At 45.7% G+C, this 15,000-nt stretch overlaps 1 protein-coding gene across 1 annotated transcript in view; it reads left to right on the top strand.

Annotated features, from left to right (window-relative positions):
* Window positions 1–8,604: 8,604 nt before the first annotated feature.
* LOC123514872 (extensin-like) overlaps window positions 8,605–15,000 on the top strand; it is a 12,050-nt gene continuing 5,654 nt past the window's right edge. Inside the window, exons 1-3 of the mRNA XM_045273132.1 lie at window positions 8,605–8,632; window positions 10,056–10,276; window positions 11,001–11,133. Of these exons, the coding sequence (XP_045129067.1) occupies window positions 8,605–8,632; window positions 10,056–10,276; window positions 11,001–11,133 (382 nt within the window). The remainder of the gene's footprint in view (window positions 8,633–10,055; window positions 10,277–11,000; window positions 11,134–15,000) is intronic.

The following is a 15,000-nucleotide window of genomic DNA, read 5'->3' as shown; positions in this document are numbered from 1 at the left end:
TAGCAGGGGGAGTCATGTCTCGAGAGAGAGAGAGAGAGAGAGAGAGAGAGAGAGAGAGAGAGAGAGAGAGAGAGAGAGAGAGAGAGAGAGAGAGAGAGAGAGAGAGAGAGAGAGAGAGAGAGAGAGAGAGAGAGAGAGAGAGAGAGAGAGGCGCACACACTTGACCATGGAAAACCTCCCACACTTCCGCAGTTACAGACACACACACACACACACACACAAGACCATCTATATACGTAGGCTGGGAACCTTGCCCGAGGAACCTATAATTGGCGAAGTGCGTTTCAGATCTTCAGGAAAGCTTGGGGCAGAGAGCAAAGTGGCGTCAACTAGAACGTCAGCACGGCTATAAATATGATGGTTAAGAAGAAAGACAAAGAGACGACTGGAGAAAAAGAACAAATATACAATGAAAAGGGAGTTGGGGGGGATAACGATATACGCATGTAGAAGACTGAGAGGAAATGATGCAAGAAAATATTACTGAGTGGTGGGATGCGTTTAGATCGAAAAAAAAAAACTAGAAAATATAGGTAATAATCGTATAACAAAGATACACAATTATTGTATCCCAGTGAATAGCGAATAGGGGTAGTGGAAGGAAAACATTTGATAACCAGGAAAAATTTTTTAATCAATAAATGAATGAATGAATAAATTTAATTTCATGACTAGTGAATTTGAAAAAAAAAAAAGGATAAATAAATAACAAATAAGGAAAGCAACAAGTGGGGGCAGGAGAGAGAGAGAGAGAGAGAGAGAGAGAGAGAGAGAGAGAGAGAGAGAGAGAGAGAGAGAGAGAGAGAGAGAGAGAGAGAGAGAGAGAGAGAGAGAGAGAGCTGAGAAAGAAATCAAAAGAACAAGACAAAGAAGAGAAGCAAAGGAAGCAAGGCAGTAAAGAAGAAAGGAGACACGGAAGATTAAACCACAAAAAAAAGTCAACAAAAATGAGGACAACAAAGAATTCAAACAAGGGATAAAAGATGGGAGGACGAACAACAAAGATAATAGTTTGAAAAAACCTGAATGATATTTTTACCTAAATAAAGAAAACGAGGACAACGAAAAACCGGGGAAACCTGAGGATGAAAAAAGAAAATGATAAAAAAAAAAATGAAGACAATGAGAAGGAAAGACCAAAGGAGGAAGCAAAAGCCAACATTAGCTAAATAGAGGAGGAGGAGGAGGAGGAGGAGGAGGAGGAGGAGGAGGAGGAGGAACAAGCATAGAAAAACGAGGAAATAGCTACAAAAAGAAAAGGAATTGGACCAAGACAGGAAAATGAGACATGCAGAAAATGGAGAACAACGAGGGAAAGGAAGGGAAAAGAGAAAAAATAAAAGAAAAAAGAAACAAATGGAAGCATTTTATTATTGGAGAGCATTAGAGCATCGAGGAAGCGACAGATGCACTTCACCATTCTCAATAGCACCAGACACGCGGCGGGGCAAGGGAGGAGGAAGGCAGGTAAATAAGGAGGCGACGGGAGAGGAGAGCGTGTGGGGAAGGAGGGGGAAGCTGCCGCCATTATGGGGTGGCGCCAAGCAAATTACTGGGACGTACAGTGGAATGGGGACGCCAACAAAGAACAGTATACAAACTGGAATCTCTCTCTCTCTCTCTCTCTCTCTCTCTCTCTCTCTCCATGAACATATCGGGTGACAGTTACGAGGAAAATAATAATAATAAACAATTTCCTCTCGGCTGGCAAAACAAGACGCTTCGCGACTCGACGTTTCACATCTCACTTACACAAGCGGTTCCTTCCTTCTTTGTTTATGACATCTTGATATATACACAGCCGAGTGAGTTTGTGAACTATTAAACGAGTAGAAGGACTGGGCAATTATAAGGGAAGAACGAGAAGGGAGAGACAGAGAAAGTTAGAGGTGAGGAAGCTAAGTGCACAAGCAGAAAGAGAAGGGAAATAACAAAAATAATAAAATACAGACGCAGACTTAGTGACGGAAGCAAGAATGGACAGATGTGCGTGCGTGCGTGCGTGCGTGCGTGCGCGCCCGATAACTCGTCTTTTTTTTTTTTCTCCACTCCTGGTCAAGACTACGTGCACCTTTTTAAATATACAAAATAGAACTGGCTGATAATTGGATTGGATTTTTCTACTCGCATTTCGAAATGGGATATGGACAAATTACTTAAGGTTAATATATTTTTTTTCCAAAACCAACATTAAAGCTCTCACTCACTCTCACACTCACTCTCTCTCTCTGTTTCTCTCTCTCTCTCTCTCTCTCTCTCTCTCTCTCTCTCTCTCTCTCTCTCTCTCTCTCTCTCTCTCTCTCTCTCTCTCTCTCTCTCTCTCTGGCCAGTGCCAGGAAGCGGCACCGTCGACCCAGTTGGCAGTTCAACGGCGGCAAGTGCCAAGCCAGGGGCACCATGATGGCCGCGGCGCACGTTTTACGCTAATAATACTAATTACTCGTCTCGCGCGTCACTGGGGCGGGAAAACCAGACCAGCGCCCCCCACGCGCGGATATTCCGTCATATTTCGGCACCATCACCAATGATTCCTAAATCAAGGAGCAAAACTTCACCATTTCCTGAGTACAGAGAGATGTTAATCTTCGTCGGCATCGGGGAGACGTGGGTGCGGAAAGGAAACGTGGCTGAGTGCTTGGGTGTGGAAGCATGGGAGTGGGAGGGGACGTCCCGGCTGTGAGGGAAAACATGGCGATTCAAGGAGGGAAGATAGAGATTGTCGAACCGCCCACAGACAGCAGGCGGTGACTGACCAAAGGCGACGCGCGGCTCCTGACTCACATGATTATACACTGGGAAGGGTCACGGGTCTGGGGAGGAGGACGGGGGAGGAAAGGAAGGGAGGAGCTAGAGAAGGAAGGGAAAGGCAGAGAGGGTGACGGGGAGTTCACGTCACCACCTCTATCTCCCCCCTCTCCCATCCATCGCCACGGCGGCGCCACACTCGCGGGTCATACAAGACTTGAACGGCCAGGCTGCCAGTGGGGCGAGAGAGGGAGGAAGGAAGGCTGCTTGGGAAGGAGCAACATGGCTGACGTGGAAAAGGCTGTTTGGCAGGGCGGAGGTGGTGGTGTGGATGATGTTCACCCGATACCTGCAGTGACAGTTGAGGCCTCTCGTGTTACACGGCCGAGATTCTGCTTGAAAATGAATATTTACAATGTGTGTTAATCCCATTCACACTTTCACTACATTCAGAATCTTCCTCATGTTGTCCTGACAACCTTACAAGACTCGCTGGGGGAGTGCCAGTCAGCAACCAGCGCCATAAATACTGTCTCAGCACCTTCTCGAGGACCTGACAAAAGCGGCGTGATGGACAGCAGCAGCGTCTTGCTTTATTTAGTACAGAGACAAAACCATGCACGATGCATAACAAAGACGTCTCTGCATGAGTTTTTCAACTTTCTAAAGTGAAAACAAGAGGAAAAACGGTTAACTGTTGTTTTGCTACAAGCAGCATGTGAGGCAGCTTGGATGTGGTCGCCTGGGCCTCGTGACGACCACTCATCACGTCACATAGTAGTTCTGGCAGCGGCGGCCTCGTCCCGTCTCACTGCCTGCACGACGAGGCTCTAAGTTTCGAGACGATGCCCATGCAGACAACTCCTTCGTAAAATTAGTTCAGGGAACCGAATCTTTTATTCTTTTATTTCTTATACCTTAGATATCTTTGCTTCCTCACACAAGGCCAAATAGTCGCCAGAGCTGACACAGCGTGGCTCTGAGGAATGCGAGACACTGACAGAAGAAGGACGGTCGGAGTAAACACCGAGGGGACTATACGAGATGTCTGTGTTAGATGAGGGGGAAATACAGGGAAGGGAGAATTGGTAGGGGATAGAAGGCAGAGAGGAGAAACAGATGAGCTGTGAGATGAGCACGCAGGCACCACCGAGCTATTAATATCTCGGTCAGCATGGCCCACACAGCTGCTGCCTCCCCGGGTACTTCCGTGTCGACTGTGTTGCGTCTCAGCGTCATTTTGGCGGCTGACGGTAGCACTTCATCACTAGAGATCACAAAAAGTCATTAATTTAAGTCACCTCAGCAGCCCACGATGGCCGCCGCTCCGTTCATGCCTGGTGAAAGACGGCGTTGAAACCGCAGCCGCCAGCTCCCCTCCCTTACTATAGGCCTACACTAACAAAGCGCCTCCCTAAGACAAACAGTGCCTGCCCATGTGGCAGCTGCACTCGGGACCTATTTGGACGCACGAACACGAGGCTACAGCATCCTGGAGCTAAAATGATGTAGCAGTGGCCATGAAAAGATCAAATTGCGACAAAATCTGAATGAGGTAAACCGCCAAAATGTGTCTAAATAACAAGACTGAAACAAGACAATGAAGCTAAGTTGCACTGGGAGTAATAAAAACCAATGGTAACTAATCCCCTGTGCTTTTCAAACAAGGTTACGTAATGTTTCGCTGATCAAAGCAAGAATACTTATTGGACGGATCCTCGTTAACACATTTTCACAGAGGCTGCCGGTGAAGCAGTCCCACAAACAAGATATAGCCATGACTTGGACTGCTAACGAAAATATACAAGTGACTAATTCTGATCTACTAAACAAAGTTGTTTTTTTAACGCTAAACATGATAAAAAAAAAGTCCAAAATCGTAATGCTTTAAATAAATTGATTTCCTCCACGAAACGAGCCCTTCACCAAAGCAAGGGTAGTCTTTTGCGAGCTCTGAAGCTGCTGCCCACACCCTGCCCCTGCCATGGTGCCTCTAGCCACTCGGTGTACGACGAGGCCGTTGTAATGACCCGCCTGGGAGTTATTTTGAGCGGGGGCAGCCAAGACCCGACACCAGCCCCCCTCCTCTCTTCTCCCCACCACCCCTCTCTCCCCATTACAGCCCGCACCCTCTGACTCAACCCCCCAGCCCCTTACCCTCCCTCACCTTCCTCTAACAGATTCACCACGACGTTAACAATGAGCACCTCCATCACCCGCAATACAAAATGGAACAAAGAAAATGCTACAAGTCAAGGATCCTAAATCACTCTCATGGTCCGTTAATTTCGCCCCGAAAAAAGCTCACTATGCTGCCTTGCCATCATGCAGACTGTCCGCCCTCCCCCCACCAGCCTCGCTCCGCCTCCGCTTAAATGATGCCATGATCTCTGGATGTCATGCTCTGACTCGTCCTCGTTTCTCAGACGTGAAAAAGGGAGAGAAGGAAAAGATAGAGAAGATGGAAGGAGCTCGGGAGAGGGGGAGCGAGGGAAGCTGGCATCAGGTACAGCCCGAGTTAGGGGAAGAAATATGGAGAGGGAGATGATGCAATGGAAACACACACGACCATGACCTTGGGGAGAGAGAGAGAGAGAGAGAGAGAGAGAGAGAGAGAGAGAGAGAGAGAGAGAGAGAGAGAGAGGATGATGGGTTGGCACTGTTTTCCTTAGTCTGGCACCCACTACCCCTCCCCAGGCTACCCCACTCACCCTCCCTCCCTCCCTCCCTGCCTCCCGGTCACTGCCCCTCCTCTTCCCTCCCCTCTCTTCCCCCACACGCTGGTCAGTAGGGACGCCAGAGAAGGTTTCTAGAGACTTCACCAGAGAGAGAGAGAGAGAGAGAGAGAGAGAGAGAGAGCCAATCAGACAAACCTTCACTACCCGCCAGACTCGTCCAATGATCTCACAGCTCATTAGATTCTCTCTCTCTCTCTCTCTCTCTCTGGCATCATTATCTTCCTTCTATCCCACATTCCTTCCTTTCCTGTATCACATCTCTCTTCGTCCCCCCTCCATTCCTTCAACTCTATTTTTGTCCTTCCTTCTCTGTATCCTTTCCTTCCTTCATTCCTCCTGGTCTCATTACTCCTTTTCCCCTCCCTTCCTCTCCTCTATATTTTTCCCTCATCTCCCATCTTTCATTCCTTCATTTCCTCCCTCACTCTTTCCTTCCTGCCCTTCCATAATATTCAATACTTTTAGATGGCCTGTGAATGAAAAGTGTGGGGTGAGAGGAGGCGCAAAACTCTAGCCTTTATCTACGGGTATACCTGTACTAGGCATACATGAATTGAGGAATGGAAGACAACGACAAGGACGGGACGACAGAACGGAGGATATGAGGAGGATATGAGGAAGCAAGGAGAACGAGGCAATGACAAAGATGGATGAAATAATATGGAGAAGAACGGGAGAGACGATAAAGATAGGAGGAAAGAAGGGATAAATTAAGTAAAGGATAACAAAGGGACGATAAAGAGGTTAAGAAAATAATAAGGAAGGAAAAGAAAAAAAAGGAGAAAGGGGGACTGCAAAACAACAAAGAAAATGAGGAAGAGAAGATCGAGGGATGATAAAAGATGGGAGGAAGAAAATAAGGAAGAAAGAAAACGAAACCGATAAAGCAAGGGAGGGAAACGAGGAAGAGGAGAAGAACGACGAGCAAAAAGGGTCGAAGAGGAAGGAGAGCCGGGCCATGGGGAAAGGGAGAGGGAGAGGGGGGGCAAGGGGGATGGAGTTTACAGGTAAGATTTCATCAAATTAACTTTGCCATTAAGCCTCACCTGCGCCGTCAGCCAATCCGGCGACATTTAGTGGCGTCTCGTTTTGGTGTCTGGTCGATTCTTATTTTTAGGTTATTTTACGAATATTGAATTATTTACTTTCATAACCACAGTCACGAGAATTCTATAATTAGTCTAACGACCATGTGGCTTTTCTCTTCATGCTATCAGTAATAGAATGAATTTCCTTTCACTTAATATATTTATTTACTCATTACTTTACAAATGCATTTCTTACTTGTTTACCTTCATAACAGTTACATTAGAGAGCACAATAATAACTGCCACCTTGTCAATCTGCGAAGAGCTCTTCTTATACTTCAATTTTAAGTTATGCAAGATTTCGATAATTACTTATTTTTCTTACTTATTTTCTTTACCACTTCCCAAATGCGTCTGGTCATCCTTCATCTTGATACAAGCCATACATCACTTCCTCTCATGCGCAGGAAAGTTGATATATTCCTTCACACTGATTCCAACGTGCACATGTTTGTGGAAGACAAAGGGATGGAAAAGAATAAAGCAGGCCTTATTATTCAGCACGAAGGGGAGATGGGGGCGTCTACATGGGCGTCGCCATGTTAATATAACCTGTCTGATCCCATTACAAAGAGCTATTATTATCATTATTATTATTATTATTATCATTATTATTATTATTACTACTGTTAAGAAATAAATCGATTTTTTTTTTATCTATCATCCAACTCTTTGGAGTGACATTTCTTGGGAAACGATTTTTCTGGTTATGTCGCGTCGATCTGATAATTTCTATATTATCATCATCATTATCATCATCATCATCATCATCATCATCACCATCATCATTATTCAGAACTAAATTAAACAACTTTTAGAAATCTATAATTTTATTTATGAGCGACACTGAACTGGCATTTTACTTTTTTTTTTTTTTTACTTTAGCGAGGTCACTCAACATGTAGATATTATTATTATTATTATTATTACTATTATTATTATTATTACTATTATCATTATTATTATTATCATCATCATTATTAATATCATTATCATTATTGCTATTGCTACAACTGCTACTACCACCACCACCACTATTATCACTCATTATAATGTTATCGCAAACTGAAAGGCTTAATAATTATTGCATCATACTTATCATAACACTTACGATCATATTCCTTTTCAGCAGGGCGAATTTTTTTCCAATGTTAAAATCAAACAATTCCCAGTGTGGCAAATCTTTTCATTCCAATTTATTGAATACCAAACCTCGTCGAACATCTCTCCCCATCCTCCCCACCGCACACATTATCAAGTATGAATATGGAAAAACAAACGAGTGATTTCTTCCTCTACTCATTTTGATTCCTCAGTTCTCGTCTAATTTACATTTCTCGTTTTTCTTATCGAATTCTACTGAACGCTTTACCCATTTCTTTTTTCTCTTGGACGCCATGCACAAAACCAATGTGTCATAAGGCAACACAACACTTCTTATGATGGCTTAAAAAAATAAATAAATAAAACAAAAAACAAAAAAAATTGGAGCAAAATTAAAAATACAAAAATCACTTAACTTGTGCTGAAGGAAAGCAGGCGTGAGGGGATAGGAAGTGACATCCTTATTACTATCAATGGTGTGAATACTTCAACATTGCGACAGGTGGTGACGTCAGTGTCGGTACAGAACAGTCGCCTCCATACCAAGTTGTATGTATTGAACACACTAAGCATAGTATCATAAACGGCATGTAAACCTTTGAAACTTCCGACGCAATGAGGTGAGGGGGAACGTTCTTGATGATGAATGGCATATGGAGTTTTAGAAGATTACATAAATTAATGGATGAAGATGACAAACAAAAATAAGTAGGTAGGTTTCATGTATGGCTTCTTGTAGTTTCTCTTACCTTTTTTTGTTCGTAACTTCTAAAAGTAAACAGCAGCAAAAAAGAGAAACAAGCAAGTAGCACAAAATGTTGACACTTCTATACATTATTTACAGTTAAAAGCAATAATGATAAACACGAGCGTCAAGTATCATTAAACACTAAAAAAAAAAAAATTGCACCCTGATACTAGGTGGAGGCATGGGAGGCACGCTGGTGTGGTGTGGAGGTGTGGTTACTTAGCTGAACGTTTTAGTGCCTTGCCACAGTGCTGTAACGCCCCCGGGCATGGCGGCAAGGACAATGATCATGACTGGTTTGGCAACTGCATTAGCAGGATTCTTGTTAAATAGCACAGGATATTCTCTTCTCTTGACTTAATCCTTGAGTCCTGGGAGCCGCATGAAGACGATTACAAGGATTAAATGCTATGTGTGTGTGTGTGTGTGTGTGTGTGTGTGTGTGTGTGTGTGTGTGTGTGTGTGTGTGTGTGTGTGTGTGTGTGTGTGTGTGTGTGTGTGTGTGTGTGTGTGTGTGTGTGTGTGTGTGTGTGTGTGTGTGTGTGTGTGTGTGTGTGTGTGTGTGTGTGTGTGTGTGTGTGTGTGTGTGTGTGTGTGTGTGTGTGTGTGTGTGTGTGTGTGTGTGTGTGTGTGTGTGTGTGTGTGTGTGTGTGTGTGTGTGTGTGTGTGTGTGTGTGTGTGTGTGTGTGTGTGTGTGTGTGTGTGTGTGTGTGAGAGAGTGTGTGTGTGTGTGTGTGTGTGTGTGTACTACCGAGGAGCCTTCAAGGAGAGAAAGAGTGCCATAAAGAGCGGTATGTAAAAACACACATACACACACGCACACAGACTCCTATACAGCACGAAGCATGACGTCATCCTCCCACTCTCTCCTCTCCCACATTAGCAATTATCTTATACTGTCAACATTCCTCGCAACTGCTGCTACTATACTCCCTACCGAGAGAGAGAGAGAGAGAGAGAGAGAGAGAGAGAGAGAGAGAGAGAGAGAGAGAGAGAGAGAGAGAGAGAGAGAGAGAGAGAGAGAGAGAGAGAGAGAGAGAGAGAGAGAGAGAGAGAGAGAGAGAGAGAGAGGAGGGGGGGTAACAAATCACAACACTTATGACCTAACCTTGACCATCCCCACAATCCCATCCTATCCCTTCCTGCAGTCACAAGTATAAGCATCGTAAACAGATCCTTAAAAGCATGAGGAAGGCACGTCGCTTCCCCCCCATCGCCTACTCCCCACCACACTGATCCTCTTACCTACCTACCTCATCTCAATCCCCTTCACCTGACCACTACTAACCATTATATACTCGAACTAGCTCTTACAAAAGTAAATCCATCAACTAACACGTACATTCCACCTGTAACACTGTCATTCCATTTATTTCAACATCACTAAGGTTTAACTGGGTATTTTATCCATATACTAAAGAACCATTCCTTTCTACCTTCTCCTGCTGGGTAAATAACAGGCATGACTGGCGCACAACAACGGCAAAGTGATGGTACAGATGATGGGAAAGTTTGCACGCACAGACACATACGTACACGCACAAACAGGAAAGAGGAAATAGTTGTTGATAATTTTTCAGAGGCGGAAGGTGATGACGTAATGCGGATCTGGCGGACGTTCCGGCTTGGTAGGCGAGGCGTGGCACTGGCTGGCTCTTGTTACCCACCTACTTCTCTTCTCCCCCCTTCTCCGCCTCTCCTGCTTCAACATCACTGCCTCACCCAAGCACCTCTCACCCCAACCACCCCCATCATCTCTTCCTCGCGCCATGAAACGTCTCCGCCTCACTGCTGCATACCTCAACTCCACCTGGCACGGTCTACCATACGCTGGCACTTTCTACACCGTTCTGGCACTATCCGAAGCCGAAAAAAAGAGAAGACTAGACTAATAGATATGCTACAAACCAGACATCCACGTGGCGACCGGTGTTGCTGGGAAAGATACACCTACATGCATACAACAGTGCACACACGTTAAATAATTTAAGCACTTGTATTGATGAAGGCATAGACATTGGGCGCTGCTTTTACCCACACACGTGACTGGGTGCAGATACACTGACCAGCGGCAAAGGGAAAACTTGACTGCTCCTGGGAGTCTGGGTAGGGATGGGGGGAGCAGGTCATACAGTACGTTCCCTTTGAGTGAGTACCGCGACACTCCTCCGGGCAAGATAGGAGGGAGAGGAAGGACGACGTGGCAAGGGCGTGAAGAGAAGGGGTGAGAAGGCAAGGAGTCACTCTATACCCGCTTAGCTACGCGTGGTGAGCAGACAAGGCCGCCTTCTTACCGTGTGGGCTGCTTGTGCCGGCTTTCTCCCCAGCACACGAAACAGCCACCGCAGACACTCCATGACGAGGGAAAAGAACCACGAGGGAAGAAGGAAGAGGCGACGGCAGAATCACACGCGACGCCAATATAAGTTGTTGTTAGGAGCAGACAGCCTGTGCGGAGGACACCAGGAGGCAGCGCACACTGAGGGGACCACCACTCAACCAGGGGCCCTCCTCCCCTCCCTCCCTCACCCTTCCCCTCTCCTTCCTCTCTCCCTCACTCCACCCCCGCCTCTCCAGACCCAATCCCCCAACCATCCCTCTCCCTTCCCCCCTACCCAGCGGCCCGTCATCGCAGCACCCACCACCTCCACCTCCGTCGTCGCCTCCACCATCGTGTTTGGGCCAGACCTTTCACTGTCCCCAAAGAACCGTACGGACACTCTCTCTCCCTCCCTCCCTCCTCCCTCAGTCTGTCTATCAGTCAGTTTGAGGCACTATGGCTTGAAGGCAGGCAGGCAGGCAGGCAGATACACAAGAGAGCGCGCACACACACACACACACACACACACACACACACACACACACACAACCATTCTGAGTCATGGGAAATATGACTAACGAGGGCATGTGGTGAATGTATGATAATTCTGAGAGAGAGAGAGAGAGAGAGAGAGAGAGAGAGAGAGAGAGAGAGAGAGAGAGAGAGAGAGAGAGAGAGAGAGAGAGTCTCATTCGAAGAAACTAGCTCTCCTTCCTCCTTCATCCTCCCTCCTTCCCACATGATGAGACCACCACCCGCACCACGCCACGCCCACGCCCTTGTCCACGCACTGTACTATGTTTGCGACCCATTCATATACATGCACACGCACAATTATTTCCTTGTCACCACTTAACTCGCCCTCTCAGCATTGTTTTATCATTTCATCATCAGCCTTTACGATACCAAAGCGAAAAAAAATTTCATTCCCATGTAATGTACTTATTCAACTTTTTTACATGTTATTCCTATGCACTCTCTCTCTCTCTCTCTCTCTCTCTCTCTCTCTCTCTCTCTCTCTCTCTCTCTCTCTCTCTCTCTCTCTCTCTCTCTCTCTCTCTCTCTCTCCTCTCCTCGTCTAGTGCAAATACGGTTATCATTGCTGTTGTTATTTGGCGCCGTGTTAATGAAGTCGGGTCTCGAGTGTATAAAGATGACGGGTGGCGTTAGACGATGCTATCATCAGGAAGTTCTGTGCTTGGTTGGCACAATGGTGATGAAAACGATGATGACAACAGTGGTGACTGGAATTACCATGCGGTATGACTTTACACTGGGTGCTGCTTAAGCATCTTATCAGAGCAGTATACCGCCGTCAAGGAATTTCGAACTTTTATCGTCTATCTTTATGTGAGGCAAAGCGTCGAATAAGGAGTTTGCTAGGATAAAAAGGCAAATAAAACATTATATATTTTTCTGTCCTTAAAAGAATATGCAAGAATATATATATATATATATATATATATATATATATATATATATATATATATATATATATATATATATATATATACACAAATAGAAAACATCTAATTATTTCGTTCCTATTTTCTATACACTTGAGAATCCAACAAACCAACCATAAATACTTTGCTTCTAAATGTCTGCCACTCGTATATACCGATTAGACCAGAACAAATTCTTTACACGTAGTCAAGACCGACTGTGTAATTCAAACGATACTGTTCCGCTACATTACACGACTATCGAGTGATAACACCAGCAACTTGAGTATATACAGTGTAGCGCAACTAAGATCACTTTTACATTAGAGTATTATTTACGCTGTTTTATACTATCACGATCACCTTTACCTGTTGCTACGTCATGCGCACCTAACACAAATACCGGCAATGCTAAACTTAGGCTGTCCTTTCGTATTACCACATTGCACATAGTTGGACGTTACCCTAGTGGCCTTGTTATCCCCAGCATAGCCCGGTGTATTTGAGCCAAGACCACCACCGCGACCTTGCGAGCACATCTTGGTCCAACTCGTATAATAGTAAGCGCGAGACTCATTCCTCGCCCCCGTGCAGACCTCAAGCAAAGTAGCAAAGGGATCGAGTTTGTTTATGCTCCACACATTCCTTCGGTTTGTTTTCTTTCCTTCTTCCTTCTCTAACCTACAACGATAGTTTCTTCTATTTCTCCAAGCACAATAAGTAATACATTCAAAGAACTTTCTCTCCTTGTCTGTGATACCTATTAATATACAGTGGCCAGCGTGAATGACTGCCTTGTCACCTCCCTATATGGTCTGTCTGTCAACATGTCGTCTGTCTGCCTGTTCCTCATTTGCTAATAGTCTGCTTATCTGTCAGTCTATAACTCTCTCTCTCTCTCTCTCTCTCTCTCTCTCTCTCTCTCTCTCTCTCTCTCTCTCTCTCTCTCTCTCTCTCTCTCCTCATACCAAACACCTGAGTGTGAGACAATCCTGTTTACCTGGCACCTTCCACAACCTCGCCTGATTGGCTACGCGGAGTAAGACAGGGGGAAGGGAGAAGGAAAGAGGGGGATGGGGGACAAGGTGAGTCAAGACGATGAAGGAGTGAGTCAGGTGGCTTAGGTGTAGGCTGGGTGAGTTAACGTGTAAATAAGGAAGCGAGGCCATAAATGGGGAGGAAATTGTGAAATACTGTAACCACCAACCACGACAACCTGGGTCATTGTTACGCTCTCATGCACACCACGAAGTCAGGTTCTGCTCTGCCACACACTCCCCTCCCAGTACATGAAACGCCAAGGTCGGTGAGTAAGGTGCAGGTGGAGGAGGCGAAGACGAAGATGGGGAAGTGGCAAGGGAGAGAGAGAGAGGGAGGGAAGGAGGGGAGACTTACATAAGCTGGCTCGAGCTCGTGTCCTCAAGGCTCCCGAAACAATGTGGAACTGATACTGAAAAGTGACCACCCAAGATTCCTCTTCTTCACTTCCCTGACTCTGGTTTTGGCGGCGTCCCAGTCGGAATGTGTGTGTGTGTGTGTGTGTGTGTGTGTGTGTGTGTGTGTGTGTGTGTGTGTGTGTGTGTGTGTGTGTGTGTGTGAGAGAGAGAGAGAGAGAGAGAGAGAGAGAGAGAGAGAGAGAGAGAGAGAGAGAGAGAGAGAGAGAGAGAGAGAGAGAGAGAGAGAGAGAGAGAGAGAGAGAGAGAGAGAAACTAACACGTGCGCTGTGATAAGATAGACTGGGTACGCTTAGTTAAACTTATTACGTAACGATATCACTTTTCCTTTAAGACTCATAACATTAAAGGAGGTGAACACAATACAAGTCACTGAACACACACACAGGCATACTGATACTAGATATACACAAGAACATCAACCTGCAGCGAGTACTGACACCACTTCACGCCTCGATTAGTCTCCTCTTCCCGCCCACAGTGCAAGCCTCAAGACAGAGAAACAAACGCCTTAGCCAAACCACTATGTTATTTCTGACATCAATAGAGACAACCGAGAAGGAAATATGAACGTACCTATCACAGCAACGATTACTCAACGCTGGGAGGAAAGCAAGACTAGTCCCTTCCCACCTCAACTCGTACCCTCCTTCAGTCACATGTCAATGCCCTGCTGCTCCTGCCTCATCCCATCCCATCCCATCCCGTCCTGTCCCGTCACCTGGTGTGCTGTTATATAACTCTAGGGTCGTGCACATCCGCGCTTCAGTATCCTTACTATTCCTTCCTATTCTTTTAAGTTTATGTGGTGTGGATATCAGTAACACTCGAAGATGTTTTTAAGTAATCTCCAAAGGATGAGTTAAGGCAGAGGAAATCACGATAAGACAAGTGTATGGTGAAATATCCCTCTCTGTTCAGGTTTATGCAAGTGTGCCTTTCAAGGAGTTCGTTTTCTGTGTGCTATATACTGTGGAAGAAACGAAAAACGGATGACATGAGAGAGAGAGAGAGAGAGAGAGAGAGGAGAGGAGAGGAGAGGAGAGGAGAGGAGAGGAGAGGAGAGGAGAGAGGAGAGGAGAGGAGAGAGAGAGAGAGAGAGAGAGAGAGAGAGAGAGAGAGAGAGAGAGAGAGAGAGAGAGAGAGAGAGAGAGAGAGAGAGAGATTGGTATAAGGTGGTATAAGTTGGGTGTGGTGTGGATGGAGGAGTCAGATGTGGCCAGGTGCGGGTCAGGTCAGATATCGTGGCTACACCACAGGATCCGCTTACCTACTCTCTCTCTCTCTCTCTCTCTCTCTCTCTGTGTTGAAATACAAACACACACAGACAGAGAGAGAGAGAGAGAGAGAGAGAGAGA

This window comes from Portunus trituberculatus, chromosome 38 (genome assembly GCF_017591435.1).
Source record: "Portunus trituberculatus isolate SZX2019 chromosome 38, ASM1759143v1, whole genome shotgun sequence".
NCBI lineage: Eukaryota > Metazoa > Arthropoda > Malacostraca > Decapoda > Portunidae > Portunus > Portunus trituberculatus.
Note: the sequence above shows the minus strand (reverse complement) of the source record. Positions and strands in the feature narration are given on the sequence as shown.